At 39.4% G+C, this 26,959-nt stretch overlaps 1 protein-coding gene across 13 annotated transcripts in view; it reads left to right on the top strand.

The window, feature by feature from the left end:
• LRCH3 (leucine rich repeats and calponin homology domain containing 3) overlaps nt 1-26,959 on the top strand; it is a 105,793-nt gene that overhangs the window by 28,886 nt on the left and 49,948 nt on the right. For all 13 annotated transcript variants that reach the window (XM_084802140.1, XM_084802132.1, XM_084802137.1 and 10 more), the window contains exons 2-6: nt 6,740-6,884; nt 8,429-8,555; nt 11,479-11,584; nt 16,863-16,999; nt 19,243-19,352. In XM_084802140.1, the coding sequence (XP_084658266.1) occupies nt 6,740-6,884; nt 8,429-8,555; nt 11,479-11,584; nt 16,863-16,999; nt 19,243-19,352 (625 nt within the window). The remainder of the gene's footprint in view (nt 1-6,739; nt 6,885-8,428; nt 8,556-11,478; nt 11,585-16,862; nt 17,000-19,242; nt 19,353-26,959) is intronic.

Raw genomic sequence — 26,959 nt, 5'->3', positions numbered from 1 at the left:
CGGCATGGCGTGGTATGCATACCACTCATATGTCAGTGGGAATAGTTCTTTAAAACATGTTCTGGATTATAATTACGTTATTTTCCTCTTCCCTTTTCTTCCTTCCATTCGTCCCATGTATCCTTTGTATGCTCTTTGAAATTCATGGCCTCTTTTCTCTTTACTGTGTGTGGTGTGTGTGTGTGTGTGTGTGTGTGTGTGTGTGTGTGTGTGTGTGTGTGTGTGTGTTTTAAAATGCATAGATACAACCTGCTCAATCTGTATGTTACTTGTGTGTTTGTGTGTATGTTTTCAAGGCTGAACATTTGGTACTGGGTAACCAGTTAAGTTGCTCTTCCTTAGGGGAGACTATTTCTCCTGCTCTCAGCTTTCTTTGGTTGCCTCTAGTTCTTTTTTGAAGGGTTGAAGACTTTTGAGCTTCTCCCTGTCCATGTTAGCATGTGTATCAGTGTTGCCCAGGTTCAGGTCATTTTTAAGCAGCCATGTTGGTAAGACTTTATGGTTGTAGCTTCTGCCATTTTTAGGAGCCACAGTTGCACTGTTCCTCTGGCTCTTAGAATCTTTCTGTCCCTCTTCCACAATTTTCCCCAAGCCTTAGGTATAGGAGTGGTCCTGTGGACGCACTGGTTGGGATCGGGCTCTACACGTCAGTATTTAGATCAGTTGTGGTTTTCTGTAATGATCTTTGTCTGTCACAAGAAGAAGTTTCCTTGATAAAGGATGAGCATTACACTTACCAGCTAGATGCTGGAGAGGAATCGAAATATTTCTTTTAATTAATTGAACCTTTCATCTTTTCCCATGCCAAAAGCATTCTTGTATTCGTATCAGGCCTAAAGAGGCATTTTCTGTCTTGCTGAGCTGAATAAAGACCCACAGGCTGTGCCAAAGATTGGTGTAGTTGTTGGCTTGCATCACTGTCATTAGACAAAAATGGCATTTGGAAGACCAAGGCCACATTCAGGATGTGATACGTAGAAGTAACTTAATAGCTTAATTGTGAAGTTGTTTATGACCCAGACTGTGGCTTTTACAGTACTGGGCAGTCTCAATTGGGCTTGCAGTCTGGAAAACCACAGATGATTGGTTATACTGACAGGGGGATGGAAGCCTCAGAGGCCTGTCATGGTTCTGTGTATGTGTGTGACGTCAAGGAACTTGTTTTGGCAACACAGTGATACAGTAGTCTCCCCTTTTCCTGAATCTTACTACAAGATAGGGGAAAATATCTGAAACATTTTAATGTAGATCTTTAAATATATAATGCTTTTCCTCCTTTTGTAGAAGCAAAAATGGTGTAAATACTAGTAACTTGGGAAAGACTTGGCATTTGTTTTTTTGTGGGTTTTGTTTTTTTGTTTGTTTGTTTTTTCATATGTCAAACTTGGGAAGTTGACATATGCTTTGTATTTTATTCTTTATATTGAATTTGTATCTTTGTATTTTATTCTATACAAAAAAAAAATTCTCCATGAAAGTTTTGACTCTGAATAGGCACAAGAAGCAATGACCGGGGAGAGGAGATTGGTGCACTCCACATGCATTTGGACCTAGAAACTGACGTTTGCTAGTAGGATTAGGCTTGGCTGTCTGGAACAGTTTGAAAGTTCTGACTACGTAAATAAAAGCATCATACATGCCGGGTGGGTGGTGGCAGACACCTTTAATCCCAGCGCTTGGGGGCAGAGGCAGGCGGATCTCTATGACTTTGAGGCTAGCCTAGGCTACAAAGCTAGTTCCAGAACAGCCAGAGCTATGCAGAGAAACCCTGTCGAGGGAGGGGGGAATCAGAAAAAATATCATGCGCTAAGACAGGAACTACTGGAAATACAGCACGTTAGCAAATGCATAACATTTTAGCACAGTGTTTCTGTGTAAAGTGAGTTCTCGGTAGTTCAGAGATGGACATCTTTTATGCCTGTAATCCCCGCATTCAGGAATCTGAAGCAGGAGGATCTGAAGTTCCAGGCCAGTCTGAGCAGGACTCTATCTCAAAACTAGACATAAAACAATGTAAAAGTTAATAAATTGGGCTAGAGAGATGGCTCAGAGGTTAAGAGCCACTGACTGTTCTTCCAGATGTCCTGAGTTCAATTCCCAGCAGCCACATGGTGGCTCACAACCATCTATAATGTGATCTGATGCCCTTTTCTGGCATGCAAGTATACATGCAGGCAGAGCACTGTATACATAATAAATAAATCTTTTTTTTAAGCTAATAAATCTTTTTCCCCTTCTAGTGAAATAGGCAGTTTTCAAGCATTAACTTGACATACATATTCAGAACATTTTCTGTAAGTAAAAATTTTCTGTATTAGTTAAAATGTATTATCTATTTTATTTCCTTAATTTGAATTTTATTTGTTTTTAGATTTATTTATTTATTACATATAGTGTTCTTCCCCCTGCCCCCCCCCCATGAATGCCTGCACACCAGAAGAGGGCACCAGATCTCATTATAGATGGTTGTGAGCCATCATGTGGTTGCTGGGAATTGAACTCAGGACCTCTGGAAGAGCAGACAGGGCTCTTAACCTCTGAGCCATCTCTCCAGCTCCCTTAATTTGAATTTTAATAAAATCAGAACTATTAGCTAAAGATCTAGATACACTGCCATCTAGATACACAACAAAAATGAAACCCCAATACTTAAAAAGGAAAGAAAGAAAGAAAGCATAGATAATTCAAAGAACAATGAAGTTGCATTTGTTATGTGTCCCTTTTGACTATCCAACTATAATAGGTAATGTTATTAAATATAAACCATGTTTTTCAGTTAAAAATCCTGAAGAAGTAAAAGAAGCCATATGAAGGCTTCCTGGGGACCTTCATAATGACAGAATGTTTCTCAGTAAGAGAGCCCTGGACCTGACTCTGAGGCATCAGATCTTCCCTAAAGAGCAGTGGACAAAATACAAGGAGGACACAGTCTATCTTGAACCCTATCTGAAAGAGTTATTTGAGAAAGAGAAGAATGGGCGAAGAAGTAATCTTGTAGTTGAGATCTGTGGATGTGCCTGGTCTCAGCATATTTTTATGAAATTATTTCAACCTAAATCACAATTTAAGAATTATTGGCTCTGCAGATGCCTCACTTTAAATAAAGTCTGTAATTAAAAAAAAAGTAAAAATTGAGAAATCCTCCTTTGGGTTCCTTTCTACTCTCAGGAGTTCTTTCTCACTTTTTTTTTCTTCCTTCCTTCCTTCCTTCCTTCCTTCCTTCCTTTTTTAGGTTTTTTGAGACAGGGTTTCTCTGTGTAGCCTTGGCTGGCCTGGACTCACTTTGTAGACCAGGCTGGCCTTGAACTCACAGTAATCCGCCTGCCTCTGCTTCCCTGAGTGCTGGAATTAAAGGTGTGTACCACTACGCGGCATTTCTCCCATTTTTTAAAATGCTCTACTTTTAAAAAGGAAGAGGATTCCTTATTAATATAATGAAATATAAAAATCATATGATTACCTTAGTAGAGGAAGAAAAATTATTAATATAATAACTATTACTAATAAAAGATCTTAGCAAACTTAGGTTTTCTTTTTTTCTCTTTTTTTTTTAACGTTTTCTTAATTTCATACAGTCAACAAAAAATGGTTGAAATTAGAAACAAAGAAGATACTGTTACTTTTATTCAGCATTATGCTTGATGCTCTAACAAACAGGGTGAGGAAATTGCGTAAATAAATGAGAAGCACCGAGGAAGAAACAAAGGTTTCATTATTCATAGAGCCATATAAATAGTCTGAAAGGATCTGTCGACCAGTTATTTGAACTAAAAGTTTACTGCTGCTGTCAGATACAAAAATCAGCATAATGACAATTACTTCTATATGTGAGTAACAAGTAGTTATGTATGTCATTCATGAAGTAATAAGATGTGAGAATATAACAGCATTTTTGTAAAACCTCTAAGAAAAGTTATGAGGTTTTACTTAGAAGTGTTAGAGCTTTTCTTTGCTGAGCAAATGAGCTGTGCTTTTAGATTAGAAGCCTCAGTGTTGTAAGGATGTTCTTTCTTCCCACATTGTTGGAATTGGTGTGATTCTGATAAGTCCTCAATAAATGTCTTTTCTTGTTTGTTTGTTTGTTTGGTTTGGTTTGTTGTTTTTCTTCTGGAGCTTTAGCAAGTTCATTTTAAAAGAGAAACTCAAGGACCTAGAAGCCAGGACAGCAGGTGCCAAGGACTTGGGCATGCACCTTCAGCTAACTTGGGCGGGGGTGTTGCCCCTTGCCTTCCACCTTGTTTGATGTAACACCTCTTTGTTCTTTTCCCCTTCGTATGCCAGACCCACAGACCCAGAAACCAGGCAGTCTCTGGTCTTGGTTTTTTATTTCCCTGCAGGAATGTGGAGATTATAGATGCTCACTCTGCATCCAGCACACACTTTTACCTACCAAGCTACCCGTCCCTTTCTTGGATCTTAATAGTCCAAGTTAAGCCAAAGTGTGGTATACACCTATAATCCCAGCACTTGAGAGGCTGAGGCAGAGTGCTGTATTCAAGGCCAGCCTGCACAAAATGCAAGGCTAGTCTATAAATATATACTCAGTTTTGTAAGCTAAATCTCTGCTTCATTTTAACTGTTGCCTGAAGTTTATTGCATGAAACTTAAACATTAGAACATTTGTCTGATTTACTTATGTAAATGGGCGTTTTGTTTGCATGCATGTCTGTGCATCTTACGAGTGCCTGATGCCCTTGAAGACCAGGAGGAGCCAGATCCCCTGAGATTGGAGTTACTGATGGTTGTGAGCCACCACGCAGGAGCAGGGAATCAAACCCACGTCTTCTAGAGAACTAGCCAGTGCTCCTCACTGCTGAGCCATCTCTCCAGCCTCATATTGAAGCATTTTATAATTGACATTAACAATTCCTTTTATTACTTCAACTTTTAAAATGAATTAAGTGGTAGTTGATAAAATAATTATTGTTGTACTTTGTATTAAAGAAATTCACAGTATGATTGTGTGAAGTGTTTACCCTTAAATACATAAGATTATGAATAATTTCATATTGTAATTCTTCAGGAAGAAGAGAGGCTATATTTACTGTCCTAAAACTCGTTTTTTTTAATATTTATTTATTATTTATACAATGTTCTGCCTGCATGAACATCTGCACACCAGAAAAGGACACCAGATCTCATTATAGATGGTTGTGAGCCACCATGTGGTTGCTGGGAATTGAACTCAGGGCCTTTGGAAGAGCAGATGGTACTCTTAACCTCTGAGCCCCCTCTCCAGCCCTAAAATTCATTTTATGTGAAATTTGCTTTTATGAAATAGCATTTTTACATTCACAGACACTTTGGGCTTTGACTTTCTCCAAGTGCACACAGTGTCAGAAGGTTGGGCAAGTTGGTGGTCTCTTTCTTAAATTACTACCACATGGTAGGTAAACAGGAGACTTCCTTAGGGAGTGTGTGACAAATAAGCAAACAAAGTTAATCTTAAAAGTTGATAGCCACTTCTGCTCTATTCTATATCTATTAATTCATTGGGAGTTGTAAAATAGTGATATCCTGGGGCTTTTTTCACCCACAACTAGGATGCTTTCATTTCGTCATCTAACTCTGATTAGAGTATCTAGGTTACACAGTGATTTTTTTTTTCATATAGGAAAGGTAAGATAAAGGGTTGGTTCTTCTGGTCAGTTCATAAGTGTATGAATTTGTTTTCTGTCTCTTTGGGGGAATGTATCATTTTAAAATCATGATCAAATATGCGTTATGAATTTTATTCATTGAAATTACTTTTTTGAAAAAAGTTTTAAGGTGGGAGATGATGCCCCATGTCTTTAATCCCAGCACTTGGGAGACAGAGGCAGGCAGATCTCTTTAAGTTTGAGGCCAGCCTGCTCTACAGAGTGAGTTCCAGGACAGCCAAGGCTACACAAACCCTGTCTTTAAAAAAACAAAAAAAAGGTGGGGTTTTTTGGTGTGTGTGTGTGTGTGTGTGTGTGTGTGTGTGTGTGTGTGTGTGTGTGTAGACCCTTGTGTGCTCATTCACCCCTACAGAGACCAGAAGAGGACATCATATTCTCTAGAGCTAGAGTTATAGGCAGTTGTGGATTCTGGAAACTAAACTCTGGTGGTCTTCTCGAAAAGCAGCAAGTATTCTTAAGTACTGAGCCATTTCTCCCCCGTTTTTATTGAGGCTCATGTGTCACTGGGAGCAAAAAAGGTTCCTAAGTTCATTTTAACAAAGGAGTGTGACTTTCTCTGGTAAAGAGTAGCGCAATTGGGCTGAGGCGTTGGCTCAGCGGATAAAAGATCCTTGTTGCCCCAACCCGACAACCTGATCTCTGGTCACAAGGAGAGAACCTGCTCTGGAGAGCCGTCCTCTGACTCGTCAAAGCATCATGCCTTCTCCCTCCCCCCATACATACTTGGGAAGGTGGGTTTTTTTGGAGGGATCCATTTGTTTCTGATGATATTTGGAACTTACTGATGCAACTTTGATATAATGGGTGGCCAGTGTCTTAGTATGTGTATTACAAAAAATAGCAGTTTTATTGTTAGTGTGTTTGGAATTGAAAAGGACACGACGTTTCTTAGCAACAGTTTAAAGATGTATGTTTAATGGGTTACTCAGCCAGTTAATAAATATTTCAGTGCTATGTTGAGCCAGTTTCCACAATAGGAATTCTGGAGAATTCAAGGAATCATGGAGCATACTAACTAATTTCAGTAAAACAAGTTCAAAGGAATGAATGGTTTTAAAAGTTTTTATATTTTCTTTCAGACCTGTCACGAAATCGCCTCTCAGAAATTCCTATGGAAGCGTGTCACTTTGTCTCCTTGGAAAGTCTTAACCTATACCAGAATTGCATTCGGTATATCCCAGAGGCCATTCTAAACTTACAAGCTCTGACGTTCCTAAATATTAGGTAAGAATAATTTCCTTCAGAAAAAGTGGCTTTATATGATCTTTTATTTTCTCCTCTGTGTAACCAAAATGTTTACAGTTACTGTTACCTGTTCACAGCAGCAGTTTCTAATACGCTCTTAGTGTAAAGTAACATTTTCCCCATGTTTGTCTTGTTTCTCCCTTTATTTTTAGCTTTGCATAATTAATAGACCCTGCTAGCTGTTAGCTTAATAGGCCTCTAGAAGTCTTGCAGCTGTGGTTCTCCAGTTACATTTTCAAATTAACTTTATCAAGTAAACACTGGATCTGATGGGCTGGGATACAGCTTAGCTGGTAGAGCACTAGCCTGCTATGCACAAGGTTCAGTCTCCCACAGTACACACATACACACAATACATTGTTTATCTTTATTGTGTGTGTGCATGATGTGAGTGTTTGACTGTGTGCTGTGATGCATGTAGAGGCAGAGGACAGCCTTGTGGAATCAGTTCTCTCCTTCCACTTTTATGTGGGTTCCAGGGTTTGAATTCAGGTTGCCATACCTATGTAGAACATGCCTTTCCTGAACCATCTCAGTAAATGCTTTGGAAATGATTGAAAATGCTTTTCTAGTAAATATTGTTTCCCAGTTTATATACCTTAAAGAAAAATTACATCCCTGGGGCTAGAGAGATGACTCCATAGTTAAAAGCATATACTGTTCTTTTTGGAAAACTTGAGTTCGGTTTCTAGCATCCTTTCCAAGCAGCTCCCAACTGCCTATAATTGCTGCTCCTGGGGAATCTGATGCCCTCTTCTGGCTGCTTTGGGTACTGCACTCAATATGCATAAACCCACTCTTTCACACACATATACATACACTTACTTAAAAATAAAAGCAAAGCCTTAAAAAATAAAATCCACTCATTTTAGATATTTAGTTCTAGCTGTTTTAAAATCATGTTTAAAAGAGCATGACTAGAGGCTAGAGAGATGGCTCAGAGGTTAAGCAGGTTGACTGCTCTTCCAAAGGTTCCAAGTTCAATTCCCAGCAACCACATTGTGGCTCACAACCATCTACAATGTGATCTGATGCCCTCTTCTGCAGAGCACTCTGTACATAATAAATAAATAAATAAATCTTTAAAAAGTAAAATAAAATAGCATGACTAAAAAAATTTGTATGTAAATGTTTTTTCTTAATAAACGTGTAGGAGTAGAATTATTGTTGGATTAAAACATTTTAAAAGGTCCATAAACTATATTAATCAACAAAAGACCTTAAAAATGAGCAAAGACTTGGCCCTAAAAGAGTTACTATGGGGTTAAATTTACATGGTAAACTTTTAATTTGTTTTTATTCTAATGAGAGCTGTGCTTTACTTTTATGTTTCTGATTTTTATGGGTTTTTAAAATAAAGATTCCTGTTACCTGTATAAATTTTATCAGCTGGGAACTAATTAAACTGATAAGGACTCAAATTTAGTATCATATTTATTCCTTGTTTTTGGATCTAAAATGACAAAGATGAAAATTTTTCCATCAGTGGTATCTGACTGCTCTTTCTCTGCTTATTCATTTAGTCGGAACCAGCTGTCAACATTGCCAGTACACTTGTGTAATTTACCACTGAAAGTCTTAATTGCTAGCAATAACAAATTGGTCTCACTTCCTGAAGAAATTGGACATCTCAGACATTTGACGGAACTTGTAAGTTAACATTTTATTTTTTGATTGCCCAACATGTCTGCAGTCTTCTATATGATAAAAATAAATGTTTAGAGTGTTTTAGAAGTAATTTTCTAGTGTTAGCTTGATACATAATTAAGAAAGACTTGAATGTACGAGTCTTAATATCTCCACACAAAATGGAGAAATGTCATTGGTTATTTTGTAACCAGCATAAATGATTTCTGTGTTACTAAACTTTTGAGACATAAGTTAATAGTGTAGTTGAGTTTTCAAATTAATTTTGTTGTTGTTGTTGTTGTTGTTTTTCCAGACAAGGTTTCTCTGTGTAGCCTTGGCTGTCCTGAACTCACTCTGTAGACCAGGCTGACATCAAACTCACAGCAATCCGCCTGCCCCTGCCTCCCCCAAGTGCTGGGATTACAGTCGTGCACCACCGTGCCTGCCTTCAAATTAAATTCTTTTTAACTTATTTAATTTTATTCTATGTGCATTGGTATGAAGATGTCAGACTCCCTGGAACTGGAGTTACAGACAGTTGTGAGCTGCTATGTGGGTTCTGAGAATTCAACCCAGGTCCTTTGGGAAAGCAGACAGTGCTTTTAACTACTGAGCCATCTCGCTTGCTCCAAAGTAAAATTTTAATGTCAATATTTTTATGATTTTTATTAGCCTTTATAAATGAACAGGTACTCCAAAATTTGGCCTTTGATTTTTTTTATGTTTGTTTTTTCTTATCATACCTTTGGAATATATAGCCAGCTATAATTTGCTATTATATATTTTCTAAGATATCATTAAACTTAACCTATTATTAAGGTTATACAAATAACCTTGTATATTTGTAAATATACAAGAAACCATCTTTTGTTTGTTTTGTTTTGTTTTTTCTTTTTTCTTTCTTGAGACAAAGTTTCTCTATATAGCCTTGGCTGTCCTGGACTCGATTTGTAGACCAGGCTAGCCTCGAACTCATAGCAATGCACCTGCCTCTTACTTTCTGGGTACTGGGATTAAAGGTATATGCCACTGCACCTGGATTGTTTTTGTTTTTCAAGACAAGGTTGTTCTGTGCATCCTTGGCTATCCTGGAACTCACTCTGTAAACCAAACTGACCTTGAACTCACAGTGAGCCACCTACCTCTGCTTCCCAAGTGCTGGTGCACAGATATTTTTTAAGAGACACATCATAAATTACTAAAAACCCTTACCACAGACCTGCTTTTCTTGCCCTTTCAGCTTCTTTAACTACCCTTTTTAAATTTTGATGCTTAGAGCACTGGACTTAAAGTCTAATTTTTTTATTCTATTTCAGTTTGGGTTTTTTTTGTTGTTGTTGTTGTTTTTGTTTTTTTGTTTTGTTTTGTTTTGGGGGGGGGTTCAAGATGGGTTTCTCTGTTTAGCCTTGGCTGTCCTGGACTTGTTTGTGTAGACCATGCTGGCCTCGAACTTACCGAGATCCGCCTGCCTCTGCCTCCGGAGTGCTGGGATTACAGGCGTGCACCACCACACCCCCCTGAAAATTACATTATTTTATCTTTTTAAAAAATAAAATAAAATAATGTTTTGGGTCCCCAAGATAGATCAACAAGTAAAAGTGTTGCAGCAAAGCTGACAAGCCTGATTTGGTCCCTGAGGCCATGTGGTGGAGAGAACCAAACCACACAGCTTTTCTTCTGACTGCCATACTAACAGTTCCCTCCCCAGCCTCTCTGATCCACAAATAAATAGTAAGTGTAAAGAAGTCTTAAAGCTGTCCACAGTGTACTGAGGTGTGTGACAAGTGCCTGGCTTTGTAAGTAGTGTGTGAGCTCTGTACTTTCAGTCATGTGTGGGGACTTTTCAAAGAGTTCACGGACAGCTTGGTGCTTCCTTTGGCTACACATGGCTGTACTTTTCTGTCATTCTGGCTAGTCTCAGGGTTACAGAATTCTGAATTTACTAATCTTGGAAGCTGTAGCTAGTCCACTCTTTTCAGATGTATTGGAACCAGCACTTAAGCAAGCTACCAGCAGGCCTCCAGATCATATGTATTAAACTCAGACTGACTAGCTACTAACAGATTGTCTTTTCATAGTCTTTGAGCTGTGTATGTTTTATTATTTTTCTTTATATTCAGTTGGATAAAAATTAGAGTGATTGTCTACATTTTAATGTTATATTCTTGAACAGTCAAACTGGCATTTTGAAAAATGAGAGCTTTTCTGTGGACTATTTTTCATCATTTTTTTCTGTTTTAATTAGAAGAGTATAAAATAAAATATACCTTTTCCTGCTTTACCTTTTCGCCAACATTTTCTTTTTTCTTTCTTTCTTTCTCTCTTTTTTTATTTTTGGTTTCTCGAGATAGGGTTTCTCTGTGTAACCTTGACTGTCCTGGACACAACTTGTAGACCAGGCTAGCCTCAAACTTCCAGAGATTCACCTGTCTCTGTCTCCCAAGTGCTGGGATTACAGGTGTGCACCACCTCACCCAGCTTCCAACATTTTCATTTGATCTCATATTCTAGGCTTTCTATTTATATCTTAATTTCAATTTTTTTTCTATAGAGCAGGGAGTGGTGGCTCATGCCTGTAATCCCAGCACTCAGTGAGACAGAGGCAGGCAGATCTCTGTGAGTTCAAGGTTAGCCTGGATTCACTTTGTAGACCAGGCTAGCCAAGGCTATATACAGAAAAACCCTGTCTTGAAAAACAAAACAAAACAAAAATCTATAAAACATAAAGAATTAGTTAAAAGAATTAAATTAAATTAGTTAGAATTAAAATAGACTAAAAAGTATAAACTGTGGATTATTTTTAGATACAAGATGATGATTGTGTGTGTGTGTGTGTGTGTGTGTGTGTGTGTGTGTGTTTCTTGCATAATGTTATTTTGTAAATAGTTCAAAGCAGGCAAGTTTGTAATTAAAATAATCTTACTTTTGTGTTCTTTTGAGATAGGATGTGAGCTGCAATGAAATTCAAACTGTACCTTCCCAAATTGGTAACCTGGAGGCTTTGAGAGACTTTAATGTGAGAAGAAATCATCTAGTACGGTTGCCTGAAGGTAAAAAAAAAAAACTATGAAATAATTATTTTGTTGGTATTTGCTTTTTTTTGGGGGGGGGGGTTTCGAGACAGGGTTTCTCTGTGTAGCCTTGGCTGTCCTGGACTCGCTTTGTAGACCAGGCTGGCCTCAAATTCACAGGGATCCTCCTGCCTCTGCCTCCCGAGTGCTGGGATTAAAGGCATGTGCCACCATGCCCGGCTGGTATTTGCCTTTTTATTCTAAAGATCTCTCAGGCTAATGAGCGAGCACAAGTCAAAAATGTGTATGAGTTAGAGCCAGTGTCTGAGGTCTAAGGCTTGTTCACTTAGCATCGTCTACTAGACTGTGCACTTTAGAACTCTGTTAAGAACAGGCCTCCTAGGCTGGGCGTGGTGGCGCACAACTTTAATCCCAGCACTTGGGAGGCAGAGGCAAGTGGATCTCTGTGAGTTCGAGGCCAGCCTGGTCTACAAAGCGAGTCCAGGACAGCCAAGGCTACACAGAGAAACCCTGTCTCAAAAAAATAAAAAGAAGAACAGCGCTCCTATGTTGGGCGTGGTGGCACACACCTTTAAGCCCAGAACTGGGGAGGCAGAAGCAGGCAGATCAATGTGAGTTCGAGGCCAGCCTGGTCTACAAAGTGAGTCCAGGACAGCCAAGGCTACACAGAGAAACCCTGTCTTGGGAAACAAACAAACAAACAAAAGAATGGTCTCCTGGCATAGGCCTGGTACCCTGCCTACTCCAGTGACTCAGGCCTGCTGAGTAGCTATGAGACAGAGCGGGGAGAGTGACAAAGAACAAAACAAAAGGGGATAAGGGATATGTAGAGCGCTTGGCTAGCAGTCAAGACTGGAGCTTCAATCCCAGATACCAGCAGAACAACAAAAACTTCAGAGAAAAAGTTTGGTAACCCTTGCTCAGTATTTCATTTTAGATGCTGTCGGCTACTGAACAAGTGTAGTTGGTCCTGCAGGGCAGTGTCACGTGAACTTAACTAAGCATGACTCTGGGGAGAAATGTAGTATGCTTGATAAAGAGATAGTCTGGTGTGATGTGTTAGTCCTGCTTTGTACATGGACTGTGAAAATTAAATAGAATCAACAGAATTCAAGTTGAACTTAATTTTTTCCTTACTGGAAAAGCTCAAACGAGGACTAATTAAGCATGTGAAGGTGATAGATACACAATAACAAGTGAAGTGAGCGCCTGCAGAGTCTTAGCTGTCCATAAATTCTGACATATGGATTTCAGTGACAGAAATGATATAGCAAATTAAGTTTTATCAAATGCTCACAAATACAAATCTATGAAAGGAAAGGAAGGTGCAAATGGAAACAAAAATGAGAACCATTTTTAATAAATTCTAACTATATTTATTTAATTTAGTTTTGGAAATTTTCTTATATAAATGAACTTCATATGCCTGTCTCACTGCTACTATGATCAGTTCCTGGTGATACATATATAATATCTATGGTGGTGTTTCACATACATGAAATAATACATGAAGCATATATATGAAATAAAAATGACCATGAGCTGTTCATTGTAGCAGCATGTGATAAACACATAGAAGTTCACTTATGTAAGTTTTCTAGCTGAAATAGAAAATCATGTATGTATATTTATCTTACCTACTTTTCTCCACCCTAATCCTCCAGATTAATTCAAAGCCAATTCTAGAAAATAATTGATGAACATTTCAGAATCTATATTTAAAAATAATAAATCAGGGAGCCAAGTGTGGGGAGACACACCTTTAATTCCAACACTGGGAGGCAGAGGCAGGCAGATCGCTATGAGTTCTAGGCCAGCCTGGTCTACATAGAGAGTTCCAGGATAGCCAGGGCTATTACACAGAGAAACCCTGACTCAGAAAAAAGAAAGAAAGAAAGAAGTCAGTCTTCTATGCTGACAAGTGCCTGTAACCTCAGCACTGGGAGGTAGAAACAGGAAGATGGTAAGTATGACTCAGTCCTGTCTTGAATAGAGAGACCATATCTCAAAAATAAACACAGAAGGAAAAACTAAACAGGAAGAAAATCTTCAAAAATATTTTCATAACAATGACGCAGGTTCTGTAAGACATGACAGAATTTATAATAAATGTTAAGTAATGATGTTTTTACTTTTACTGCAGAGTCCAAACATCATTCCAATTTTTTCTAGTGAAATACTTACCACATTTAACATTTTGGATCTGAGATAAACAGTTAGAAAATTATTTTCTCAGTTCAACTTTACACACTTAACCACCATGCACTACCTGGCACCCCACATGCTCTCTCTGAACTGGTCTGGTAGCCTTCTCACTCACACCATGTGCCTTCACGCCTTCCTCCATTGCCTCTTGGCATTTGCTGCCAACTCAGGAAAACAAGAATTATGACCCATGTCCTAATAGTATGACACATTCATATTCTCCCCCGCCACCACCTCCCGTGTGTGTGTGTGTGTGTGTGTGTGTGTGTGTGTGTGTGTGTCCGTCCTGCCCCCTCCCTTCCTCCCTCAGGGCCTGAAAATGGGACACAGGGCCTTGTGCATATTAGGCAAGCTGCTGTTATTAAGCCGTGCTCCCATCCCACTTTTTCATATTTTATTTTCATTTTGAAACAAAGTTCAACTTGCCTTGGCTGTCCTGAAATTTTCAGTCCTCTGTCTTGACTCCCAAGTGGCTGGGATTACACCTACCAACCCACTTACAATGCGAGGCCCATCTTCTAGGGCCATCCCTTTATTCAGGGTCTAGGCACCATCTTCTAGGCTCATTCATGGTGTAAGATTACTGATGTAAATACTGAGGTTTGGGGTTTTGTAGGTGTGGGTTTGGGTTTTTCCCTGAAGTTGGCTCTTGCAGTGTAGCCTAGCAGAGCTTTGATTTCATAGTACTGCATCCTTAGAGTTCTGGGATTGCAGGTTAGTGCCACCGTGCCTGCAATATTGAGTTTTTGGTGAAAATTGGGGTTTTCAGCTGACAAGTACAGTGTAGTAGCTTTTTCATCTATTTTACATCTATTATAAACTTGAAAATATGAATTACACAGTTTTAAATGTTTAATTGCACAGCTTGTAATCAGCATGTTAAGCTAACCTGAGATGGCAGGAAGTTCATTTGAGTATTAACTAGCAATCTGACATTGTATTTTGGTTGGTAACATATCTTCTGTTACATTACCATTTCATTTTTAATTAATTTTAATTATTATTCAAAAGATATTTAAAAGCTCAGAGTAATTATTAATATTCCTTTTCCTCGTGCTATTCCCCCACCACCAGCACTACCACCCCAGTATGCAAGTATCCGTGGCTAGGAGTCTTTATTAGCTTTGTTGGCTAGTTCCTGAGTGCTGCGCATGGCTGAAATGCTGTTGAGACCTGGTAGCTGGAAGCGCGCTCCATCCCTCCTCCACTGCTGTGGCCAGCCTCTTCAGTCTGGAAGGCCTCAAGAGCTTCCCTTTCTCCTACTCACCGAACTTCTGTGATGAACTAGCTCTGTATGCTGGCTGCTTAAGGACACACATCAGATCTTTGTCTTGAGATAATTATTTGTTTAACCCCTTCCCCTACCTTCTTACATTTATTTATTTGAGTGTGTGCACATGTGCCACAGTGCAAGTATGTGGTCAAAAGACAACTTGGTTCATGCCTTCTTTGATGTGGATTCCAGGGGGCAAACTCCTCTGACTTGGCAGCAAGTTCCTTTTTCTCCTGAATCTTGTCTACTGAGTCCCCTTTTTTTCTTTTTTCTTTTCTTTCTTTTTTTTTTTTTTTTTTAAGACAGAGTCTCCCTCTGCTCCCTGTGCAGCCCTGGCTGGCCTGAGCTCTCTATGTAAACCAGACTGGCATCAAACTCAGAGGGATCCACCTGCCTCTGTCTCCCAAGTCCTCCCGTGTGTCACCACACCTACTTACTGAGTCATCTTGCTGGCCCCCCTCTCTTGTTTTTTTAAAAATTTAATTTAATTTAATTTTTTTACATATGCATTTATATTATTACACATATATACAATAGAGTACCTGTAGCAAGAAGAACCACGACACAATCAGGAATTCTAGAAATGTTATTACATTCTAAGTGTTTTGGCTATTTGTATTTGACAACCTTTAAGAAGACATCTTTCCTATCTTGGTGCGTCTAAATTTCTGAATGTAAATCAATCTCCATCACATATTGTCATTATCAACTTAGAACCCCTCCTCTCTTTTTTATTTTTATTTTTTCTGGATTTTCTGTCCTGTTTTTCAAATTGAATGCTATGTCTAAATCTATGATGCTTTGATTTTTCTTATTTCTTTCTTCACAGTTTTGTGCTACTCTGGAGTAATATAGTTCAAGCCGTTCTCTAATTTTTTTTAATTTCAGAAATTCATTCAGAACTTTTAGTTTCTACCATCATAAAATGCTTGTTATTCTCTGACTATTTAGAAAAAATTGTATTTTAGTGATTCCATATCATATTTCTTTGAAATTAAAAAACATTCTGACTTCAAATTTCCTTCTGTTCCTGTGTACTTACTTGTTTCTTTTTTTCTTTTATTAGTTCTTTTTATTTTTCTGTCTTACATGTTGTTGGAGACCTCTCAGTTTCTGTGGGTCATGTGCAATCTGTCACAGCATCATAGAAGTTCTGTATACATTGGGCAGAAATTGTTGAAGGGTAGTTAAGCAAGAGGCTATGTATTTTACTGAGGGAAACTCCATGTCTGTATCTAAAAACCTTTTATATGGTGCTGTGTCGTTTCTCCAGAGAAAGATGTATCTGGCGTCTCTTCTATATGATTGTGTGCATTTGTTACTGGTGTTCGGGGGCAGCGCTAAGGCAGGGTAGGTGGAAAGGGTGGCCTTGCCTTAGTGTGTTCACTGTTACATCCTCTATTTTTAACTGCCAACATCCTCACCTCCCATTGAGTCTTGCTCCCTAAGTTGAGAGCCTTTTTGTACAATTCCAGCAGGGAGTAACTTTCTGGTTCCAGTGGTATGACTGTGAGTGCCCATCTGAGGGACGAGGGGCGAGCAACACAGGCATTTAACTCAGCTGTTCCTGCAGACCCCGGCTAACTCCTTCATTGCCCTTTTTTTGAGTGGTATACAGCGTCTGGGCACAGGGAAGGGAGTCTCGCTGCTTGGTTTCTAATAGGATTCCTATCTCTAAGCAATCAGACTTTATTTTATTAATCACTAAGAATAGAAGTAAATTATTTTTTTTAATCCACCACATTTAACTGGAAGCACAAGTAAAAACTGTTGTTTCAAAACATCAGCAATTGTCCTTTCCGTTTTACTTCCATGTAGAGCTGGCCGAGGTGCCTTTGACACGACTCGACTTTTCCTGCAATAAAATCACAGCCATCCCTGTTTGTTACCGGAACCTCCGGCACCTCCAGGTGATCGCCCTGGATAACAACCCGCTGCAGTCGCCTCCTGCACAGGTAAGCATGGGTAAAGTCTGCCAAAGGGTGACTTCTGTTAGAGAGCTACAGAAATGCTGTGTCTGTGCATCGTGTGAGTCTTGCATTTCCCTCACCACCACCACACATGCCCTTAGTAAAGGGGTGGAAGAAGGATTTTGATGTTTCCCAAAAACATGTTCCTTTCATTAATTTGGCAGTTCTGTGTGTTTGTTCATGTGTGTACCAGAGGTTGAGGACAGGTGTCTTCCCCAGACATTCTCCACCTCACTGTTTTGTGTATGGTTGTTTTTGAAGCTGAAACTTCCCACTGAACTTGGTGCTCACCAATTCAGCCAGCAAACTCAGAGACGCTCCTGTCTCCGCCTCCCCAGTGTGTGGGGCTTTATGTGGGAACTGAAGTGCCAAACCCGGGTGCTCGTGCTTGTACAGGGCAAGCATTTTGCTGACTCCCAAGTCCTTTAAGTTGAGGAATTCCTCAAAAGCTAGTTTTCCGGCAGGGCTGTGATGGTGCACACCTTTAATCCGAGCACTTGGGCAGAGGCAGGTGGATCTCTAGTTCCAGGACAGCCAGGCCTACACAGAGAAAACCCTGTTTCAGGGAGGAAAACACCCGAGTTTTAAATGAAATTTGAGTTCATTTCTTTTATAATTTCCTCCTATCAAAGCTTGAGTTGGAGAACATAAATGCCATAGACAGCAGCTTCCCAAATTAAACATTCTCAGGTTATTCTTGTTAACGTTGTTTCTGTGCCCTCCTATTTTCTGAAATGCCAAGTTCCCTGTTTAACCAGCGATCAGTAACTGAAATGAAACTAGTAACTATAAGGCAGATTGTGTCCTATCTATAAAATACTTGCCAAGCCCGCACCTTTCACTTTGACATTTCCTAGAGTTTTTTTTCCCATGGAATCCGTGCACATGTGCTCTGGCGTGTGAGATTCAGAGGGCAATTCCTAGAGTTGGTTCTCGAGGGCCCCAGGGATCAAACTCATATCACCAGGCATGGACAGCAAGCACCCCTTCCTGTGAGCTATCTCACCCTTCCTGTGAGCTATCTCACCCTCACTTTGCAGTTTAATAATTTATATAAGCTTCTGACAGTCATTATAGAATCTGTGAAAGTTGTATGAGGACCTCACAATTACAAGAAGGGTTTGTGTTAGTCAGTCTTTAATCTGTGACAACGTCCCTGAGAGAAAGTATGTTAGAAGTGAGTCTCCTGTTTCAGAGGCTCTGGTCAGCTGGCTCCGATGCTCTGCCCCTGTGGTGAGACCTGGTATCATGGCAGCAGGAGCATGTTGTGGTAGAGGGGCTGCTAGACTCACAACAGCCAGGGTAAACAGAGAGGAGGCTTCGGGGACTAGGTGCACCCTTCAGAGAGTGCTGTCGTCCTCCAGCCACGCCCGGTCTCCTGATGGCCCGATTAGCCATGAGGTCATCATCCATTAATTTATTGATCACTTTAGAACCTGTTCACTGCTTAAAAGTCCATCAGCTAACGACTAAGCTTTCAACACATAAGCCTTTGGGGAACATTTTCAGTTTCATCATCAACATTATAGTTTCATCAGCCTAAAGAGTTTGTTTGATTCATGAGACAGGTCACAACAAAATTGTTTATGTATAAATTTTACCAATTTATCATTGCTAGTTCTTTCTTACAGAGATCAGCAATTGTACATGATTAATTAATACCTAAAGAGAAATCTTTAAAGTCTTGACTGTGTATAACTAACTAATAATCAGTGTGTTAAATTTACTTGGAATGTAACAATGTTTATAATCGTAAGTTACTTCTGCTGTGGAAAGTTTCTAGTAACTAAAAGACAAAACCCAAAGGAAACATTGAACCAGATGATACAGGTTGTTTTTAATGAATGCACTATATATTTAATAGAGATGCCTTAAAACCTAAGTTATGTTACACAAAAAGCTAGTTATGACTTAAAAAGCGAGAGACAGAGAGAACATCTGGAGGGCTGGAGAGTTGGCAGTTAAGAACACTGACTGTTTTACCGGGGCATCTAGGCCCACTACCCAGCATCCACATGACTGCGCACAAGTGTGTATAACTCTAATTCAAGGAGATCTAATATCATCTTCTGGCCCCGGTGGGTACCAAGCATGCATATGGTACATGCATGTGTACAGACATGCATGTATGCAAAGCACCCATGCATATAAAATAATATAAATATTTCTAAAAGAACACCTGTATTTCAGATGAATAGTAATTTGGCTGCATTTGTTATTTTATTTAGATATGTATAAAAGGCAAAATCCACATATTTAAATACCTGAACATACAAGCTTGTAAGATTGCACCAGATCTGCCGGATTATGAAAGGAGGCCCTTGGGGTTTGGCTCCTGGTAAGTATATTTTATTCTTTTGTCCTATACATCACAGGGAAAATCAAATAAACTTTTTTCTTGAATTGCCTGAAGGAAAGTAACACTCTTACCCTCAGAATGCTTTTATCATCTAGGTATTGGGTACATAGAGCCTACAAAGTGTAGTTCTAAGTCAGTCTCCTGCAGCTTGGGCACTGTTTACATTGTCGTCCAGCAGTTCTTTGTCTTGAAGGCTGTTCCCCATTTGGTGGCTAGTTAGCAGCATCCTGGCCCCTACCTCCTAGGTTCTGATAATACACTGAAGTGTTTCAGATAGCCAAATATTGCCAGTATCCCTGGCAGGCCCCCAGTTGAAATTCACTGGTTTGAGTGGCCTGAATACTAATCTTAGCTCTGCCACTTACAAGATTTCTGACTTACAGCAAGTTACTTGAAGATTTTGCTTCATTTTCCTTTCTAAGTGTGAAGAGGGATTGACTTTATTGAATGTTGATATACTACATAGCACATGCCATGTACGATCATCTACTTGCCACTCCCAACAGTGTGGAACAGTTGTAAGTGTAGGGATTAAATTAAAAAGCCTTCAAAAGGTGAGGTAGATATCACAGTAAAGATGCCGTGATGCTCTCAGACTTTACTCAGCGGAGGACCTCTTGTGCCTTTGTTTAGGACCTGTCAGTGTTGCTAAGACCACAGTCCAGAGGAGCTTGCTTTGCAACTTCTAGCCTAAAATATATCAACAAATGTTCAGGCATTGGTATGGTATATTAAATATGCATTATGTTCAGAAAAGGCAGTTTATTATTATTAAATTTTTATTAGATTATTAAAAGATTCAAGTGTTTCATATTATAAAGGAGTAATTTGAAGCCATATGAAAATTTCACTGATACGTAACAGGACTTCTCATGTGAATAAAGTTCCTTTAAGGGGATTGGACTCCCACCTTTGGCTGCAGACTCTGCCTTTCTTAGGGTATTCCTCACTTGGTTAAGCATTCGGTATACAAAGTAATTACTCAGGAAATAGTCATTAAATGAAAAAAAAGCTGATTTAATCAAACAAATACTGCTTTCTTCCACATAAGGTCATCAGAAGGCTGTGATGGCATTCTGGGTGCTCAGCCTGGCTATTAGATTGAAGGCTCGAACACTGAAAGATAGTTGAACAAAGCTCTGACCTAGTTGCTTAAGCATAAACTAATATGGCAGAGAAAATGAAAGTCATATTGCAATCATAGCTACCCCCCAGGGAACACCCTCAGTTCAGTGCGCACCTCTGGGAGGGAGGACGGAAGCAGGGGAAGGGTGCTAGAGACATGGCAGGTGAGCTCTGGGCGGGTCGATTTGTGTACTGTGCTGCCTGTAGGCCTCTCGGAGGAGGAGGATTTTGCAGTGACAAGTATAAAATGACTCAGATTCTTATTTCCAAGACGTTTCATTTTACCATCTATTTTCTCTTTCTCCTGCTTTTTCTCCTAGCTCAATTAATTGCTTATGCTATGGAAATGTTTGTTAGGTGTAGACAAAAGCCTTGATGTTCCTTTTTGAATTTTCAGTAAGGGTGTTTTATATGATATTTTAACAGGACTTAAAACAAACCAAAGTTGGCTTTTCTTTCCTGAATACACAATTGATTCTTTCCTGGTAGAGTTACTGATCCTTAGAAGAAAAACTTCCCTCTCCTCAAATAGCAGAGTAGGAATGTGAAATTACTGCTGCTGCTGCTGCTGCTGTTGAGGTTTGAGTGTAAGCTGGCTAATGACAGTGAGTGCAGGTGTGTGTTTGAGGATCCGCCTGAAGAGACAGTAATGAATGGTGAGCTCTGATTGAGGGCTACGTTTTATTTGCAGGACCTGCTTCTCTGTGACCTGCTTTTAGTTCTGAGGCTGGCCTAAATTTATTTTTATAAATATTATGGTACTTATTTTAAATACATAATGAAATGCATAAAAATATTATGTGGCAAAGGACTTAAGTGCATGTTTGCTAACAGGTAAGACTTGAAATAATAGAAAAATGAACTTTCAGGTTTCTAAGGAAATGGGAAACCTAAATGGCATAGCCATTCATTTCTCTCCAAAGGAGTTAGAGGTTACAGAAGTGATACATCATAGTCCCTGTCATAATCTCTAGTCATGGTCACCAATTAGTCTGTTTCCTATATTTTCCATTTTTTCAGAGCCAAACTATTATTTTAGATCAATTCTTAGAAGTGTTAGCTTGTTGCATATATGTAGATATGGTTGGCCTTCTGTTTCCATGGATTCAGCCAAGTGTGGATTGAAAGTACTCAGAAAAAAAAAAAAGATGTGCCTGTGCTAAACATTTATACTTTTTTTTTCTTGTCATTATTCCCTAAGCAATGCAGTATAGCAACTACTTGCATGCCATTTATTAAATATTAGGCATTATGAATAATTTAGAGGTAATTTAAAATATATAGACAGAAAGTCATCAGGTATGGTGACGTGTCTATAGTTCTATCCCTAGGAAGACGTAAGTTGGAGGATGGCTTGAACCCAGGAATTTGGACACATCCTAGACAACCCTGTCTCAAACAAACTAACAAAAAAAAAAAACCCTGCTGGGTGCGGTGGTACATTCTTGTGAGCCTAGCACTTGGGAAGATCATCCTCAACTACATAGGGAATTTAAGGCCAACTTAGGCTCCATATGGCCCTGTCTTAGCAGCCACAACAGAAACACATAGGAGATATCCACAGACTTTAAGTGCTTTGACTTCTTACACATTTCGGTCTCCCTGGGTCTGGGTATCTGTGAAGAATCCTGAACTAGTTCCTCATGAATACTGAGGGGAGGCTTTGTGTGTAATATTTCATTTCATTCCTTGGGTACCAGGGAATGAGATGTTGTAGCTTCTTGTTTTTCTTTCAGAGGTACAGATTAATAGAATTGCATTATTGTTATTGGTTTACTATTCAAAGGGTAGGCATGGAGTCAGAGGCTCTTGGTTCTGAGTTTCTGTCTTCTTAGGGTTCTAAGCTATTTGTTTAACCTCTCTTAGCTCCCATTTTCAGTATAATCCTTGCATTGGTTATACTCTTGCAGTGTTTCTAACTATCAAATACCATAAATCTGAAAGTTCTTTAAGAGACCGTAAAACCCATGTAAATATTAGACATAATAATTAGGTTAGGATTAATTTAGATAAGAGTCCATGCCTCCTAAAGAGTCCCTTAACTCTTGGAATATTCCATACAAACTGGAGAGGCTGGTACTGTCAGTTCTTAGATTCACTCATCTTTTGATGTTATTTGTTTTTTGAAACATATCTCACTGTAGAGCCCTAGCTGGCCGGGAACTTGATATGTAGATCAGGCTGGCCTTGCACTCTGATCTGCCTGCCTCTGCCTCCTGAGTGCTGGCACTAAAGGTGTGCACCATCATGCCTGGACAGATATAAATGTCTTAATGTTTGTGTATGGTGTTTCAAAAGACCCACTGCTTAGCATAGTGGTACTTACCAGCCGGTACATAAACCAGCACTTGGAGGCAAGCAGAAGGATCCTGAGCCCCATCAGGACAAAACCCAGTCTTAACCACTAAAAAGCATGGGGGTAATGGCCAAAATAATGATGTAATTGATTGTATGAAAATGTCTTTATTAAATGCATCAGTATGTGAAATGAGTATGTGCTGATAAAAAAAATTGCTTTTAATTAAAAAAAAAATTTACCACAAAACCTAGCACCCACCAAAAAAATCGCAGAAATCAGTTAATAAAAATTACACATTTTTATTAATTTTTAGATATAAATGTTTCCATCTCACTTGGTACATTGCACTGCTGTTATCACCTTTGTTTTATTTGGTAGCATGATGGTTTTCATTAGTGACCTATAGGTAATCAAGACAAGGTTTCTCTGTGTAGCCCTGGCTGTTTTGGAACTCACTCTGTACCAAGCTTGCCTCAACTCACAGAGATCCGCCTGCCTCTGCCCCCACAGTGCTGGGATTAAAGGCATGCACCACCATGCCCTGCTGAAACCTGCTTTTTGATAAGATAATTTTAAGCAGCTTTATGTTATTGACTAAACATTTATTTCTGTTGATGTGAGTACAAACCCAAACCAAAGAAATACTAAGTTATTGGTAAGAAAAATCCATCCAGGTTTGAGAGCATATTTATAATTTTAGCACCCATGAGGGTCATAAGGTCAAGGTCAACCCTGGACTACTTCTATTACTCCACCCACTGAATTAGCTTTGTTCAGCAAGCCTGATCTTTTAAAAACAAAGGACCTAGGACATTGTGTGGCATTCAATAAATGCTAGATGCATAAGCTCTGTTAAAATAGATGAGTGACTTTTATCACAAAACGCTTTCTAAAGAGCCCATTCTAGCTGAGGTGATATTTGATGCTCTGTACAAGGCCCTGTACAGTCCTGAGCTGTGTGTTCTGTGTGTGTTCACGCGGCTCTGTGGAGCAGGTGGTGATGTAGTTTAAATGAAGATCCTGAAGCCACAGTCCTGACGTGGAAGGCAGAGAAGCTGTACTGTAACCCGTCTTCCTGTAGAGAAGCTACCAGGGTATCTGCAGCACCTTTGGGGCTAGTTTGTTAAGGAGACTGACATTTATGGGTAGACTATGACAGAAATCTTCCTGGCTTCACCCTGTGTATTTCTGTGTGTTATAAACAATCATTTGGTAAATCTGGAGAGAATACATATTTTTTTCTGGCAGCTGTAGAAAGTGCTTGCTTGCTTGCTTGCTTGCTTGCTTGCTTGCTTGCTTGCAGTATGGGGGATTAAACCAATGAGGGCATGCTGGTTAGTTTTTTGTCATACTTGACCCAAACTAGAGTCATTACGGAACAGGGAACCTTAATGGAAAAAAATGCCTCCATAGGGCTAGCCTGTGGTCAGATCTGTGGGGCATTGGCCTGATTACTGACTGATGAAAGAGGAACCCCCTGGGCAGGTGGTCCTCTGTTGTGTGAAAAGCAAACTGAGCAAACCATGAAAGCAAACCAGTACATTCTTCTGTGGTCTCTGCTTCAGTTCCTGCCTGCAGGTTCCTGCTTTGACTTCCTCATGAGCAGCAGTGATGCAGGACTGTAAACCAAATAAGCCCTTTCTCCCCCAAGTGGCTTTTGGTCAAAATTTTTGTTTATCACAGCAATAAAAAGCAAATCACAACAATATATATGCTAAGCATGTTCTCTACCATGAAGCTATAGCCCCTGCCTCCAAAAAGGATTGTGCCAATCTGGCTTGCACACCTCACTAGATAGTTGTCGCCCTTGGCCACCTTGGCCTGACTTTGCTCTGTTGAAATGCACACAGATACCTTAAGGTCTGGGCTTTCAAACAAACACCAGAGCAGACAGATCTTAGCGAGACTATTAATAAAATAATTTACAGAACCGCTGTCAGTCTAGGACGTGTAGGTACTCATTGTACTACTTTACCAACTTTTTAAAGACAGAGTTTCCTTGTAGATCCTTGGCCGACCTGTAGACCAGGCTGGCCTCCGACTCAGCGATTGCCTGCCTTTGCCTCCCTGAGTGCTGGGACTAAAGGCATGCAACACCATGCCCAGCTTACTTTAACAACTTTTATGTGATGTGAATTGCTTTCAAAATATAAAGTTGGGGGAAATTTAGAAAAGTAAATTTATAATTATAATGAGAAGTTTTTTTATTTTGTTTATACTTTTAAGTTAAATGATCTCTGTAGGGACAGGCAGAAAAAAGAAAATGCCAGCAGACCTATGGTTTTTTATATATATCATTTTGTACTTTGGGGAGATAGATCTTTATGTTATTGCCTATAAAGTAGGACTTTTTGTTTGTTGTTAAGAAAATAGGTTTAAGCTGCAGCTGCTGGTGGTGGTGCTCCCCTTTAATCCTAGCACTCAGGAGGTAGAGGCAGGTGGATCTCTGTCATTTCAAGGCCAGCCTGGTCTACGGATCCTAGTTTCAGGATAGCCAGGACTACACAGATAAACCCTGTCTCAAAAAAGGAAGGAACCGGGGCTGGAGAGATGGCTCAGTGGTTAAGAGCACTGTCTGCTCTTCCAAAGGACCCGGTTCAATTCCCAGCAACCACATGGCAGCTCACAACTGTCTGTAATTTCAGTTCCAATGGCTCTGATACCCTCACACTAAAATAAAATTAAATAAAAAAAAATTTTTTTTAAAGGAAGGAAGAAAGAAAGAAAAAAGAAAGTAAAGCAGGAAGAAAAAAATAGATTTGTTGAATACACTGCAAGGCGTAGCTGGCTGGGTGAGAACAAGAATACTGCCCACCTAAAGTCATTTTGTTATCAATAAGGAAAGTGACAAGTTATTAAAGCTGCCTTGCATTTGCATGCATGTTTATTTTGTTTTACAAGTGAATAGAAATGGTACATCTTTGTTTTACAGAGGTTAAATGATTTCTCTGAGCTGATGGTTGGCAAATAGTATCCAGCTGTCATTTTATGTCCTGCTGTGTTGTAACATGACTTTATAATTCATAAAAATTATGTTCATGCGAGAACCAAAAAAATTTGGAATATAAAAATCACTATCAAAAAATACTATGTTTTAGCCAGGCATACTAGTACATGCCTGTAATTCCAGCACTTGAAAGATGGAGACAGAAGGATCAAGGATTCAAGGCCAATTTAAGCTGAAAAAAACCCTATAGCAAATAAAAAAAAAAGAAACAAAAAACTAGTCATCATTTATTTTTAATTTGTACAATTTAAAGTTGCTTATCCACTTAGGAAGATTTATTAGATTAATATATTAGATTAATTCTTTTAAAAATTGGATTTATTATTTTTTAGATTTCTAATTAAGCTACATCTTTAAAAGTATGTTTAAGAAGAAGCAAAAAATAAATAAATAAAGATATACAGCTCGTGAAACTATACCTCTGGGCCTGGGAGACAGCTCAGTGGAAAGCTTAAGAACTTGAGTTTAGATGCCTAACACCCATATAAAAGCCTGGGCGTGGCAGCACCCATCTGTGATTTCTGCACAGGGGAGACACACAGGTCGCCCCCTAGAGCGTATTGGCCAGCCCTTCTAGCCCACTCAGGGAGCTCAGGTGCAGTGCAAGACAGTGCTCAAAAAGTACAGTGGGGAGCGATTGAGGAAGACACTGATGTTGACCTATGGCCTCCATATGCACACGCGCGCGCACGCGCGCGCGAATATCTTGCTGATCAAAGAGACAATGGTAGCTATAAAAGAAAGAATAATTTAGACTTCCTCAAACTTAGGAGCAGCTGTCCATATAAAGAAAATGTTAGACATGGCCTGTGGACAATAGTTGTAAAGCATATGAATGAAAGTCTGCCTGTATCCAGATGTACAGCAAATACCTGCAACTTAGTAATCAACAGCCCAGTGAGAAATGAGCTTGAAAAGACTTTTCACTAAGAGACATACACAACAAAGTACTAAGCATTGTTATTAATCACAGGAATGCACGTGAAATCACTGGATAGCCATATGGGGCCACGGGAATGACTAAGTTCAAGGAAGGTGACCATGCCAAAAGTGAGGATGTGGAGCATCCAGGGAGGGTGCTCGCCTTTGCTTACAGAAGCAGGAATAGCGCTTTCAGTGCTTTAACAGTTCTGCTGAGACACGGTTTACAAACAG

Source organism: Acomys minous (assembly GCF_964271855.1).
Source record: "Acomys minous genome assembly, chromosome: 11".
Lineage (NCBI taxonomy): Eukaryota > Metazoa > Chordata > Mammalia > Rodentia > Muridae > Acomys > Acomys minous.
Note: the sequence above shows the minus strand (reverse complement) of the source record. Positions and strands in the feature narration are given on the sequence as shown.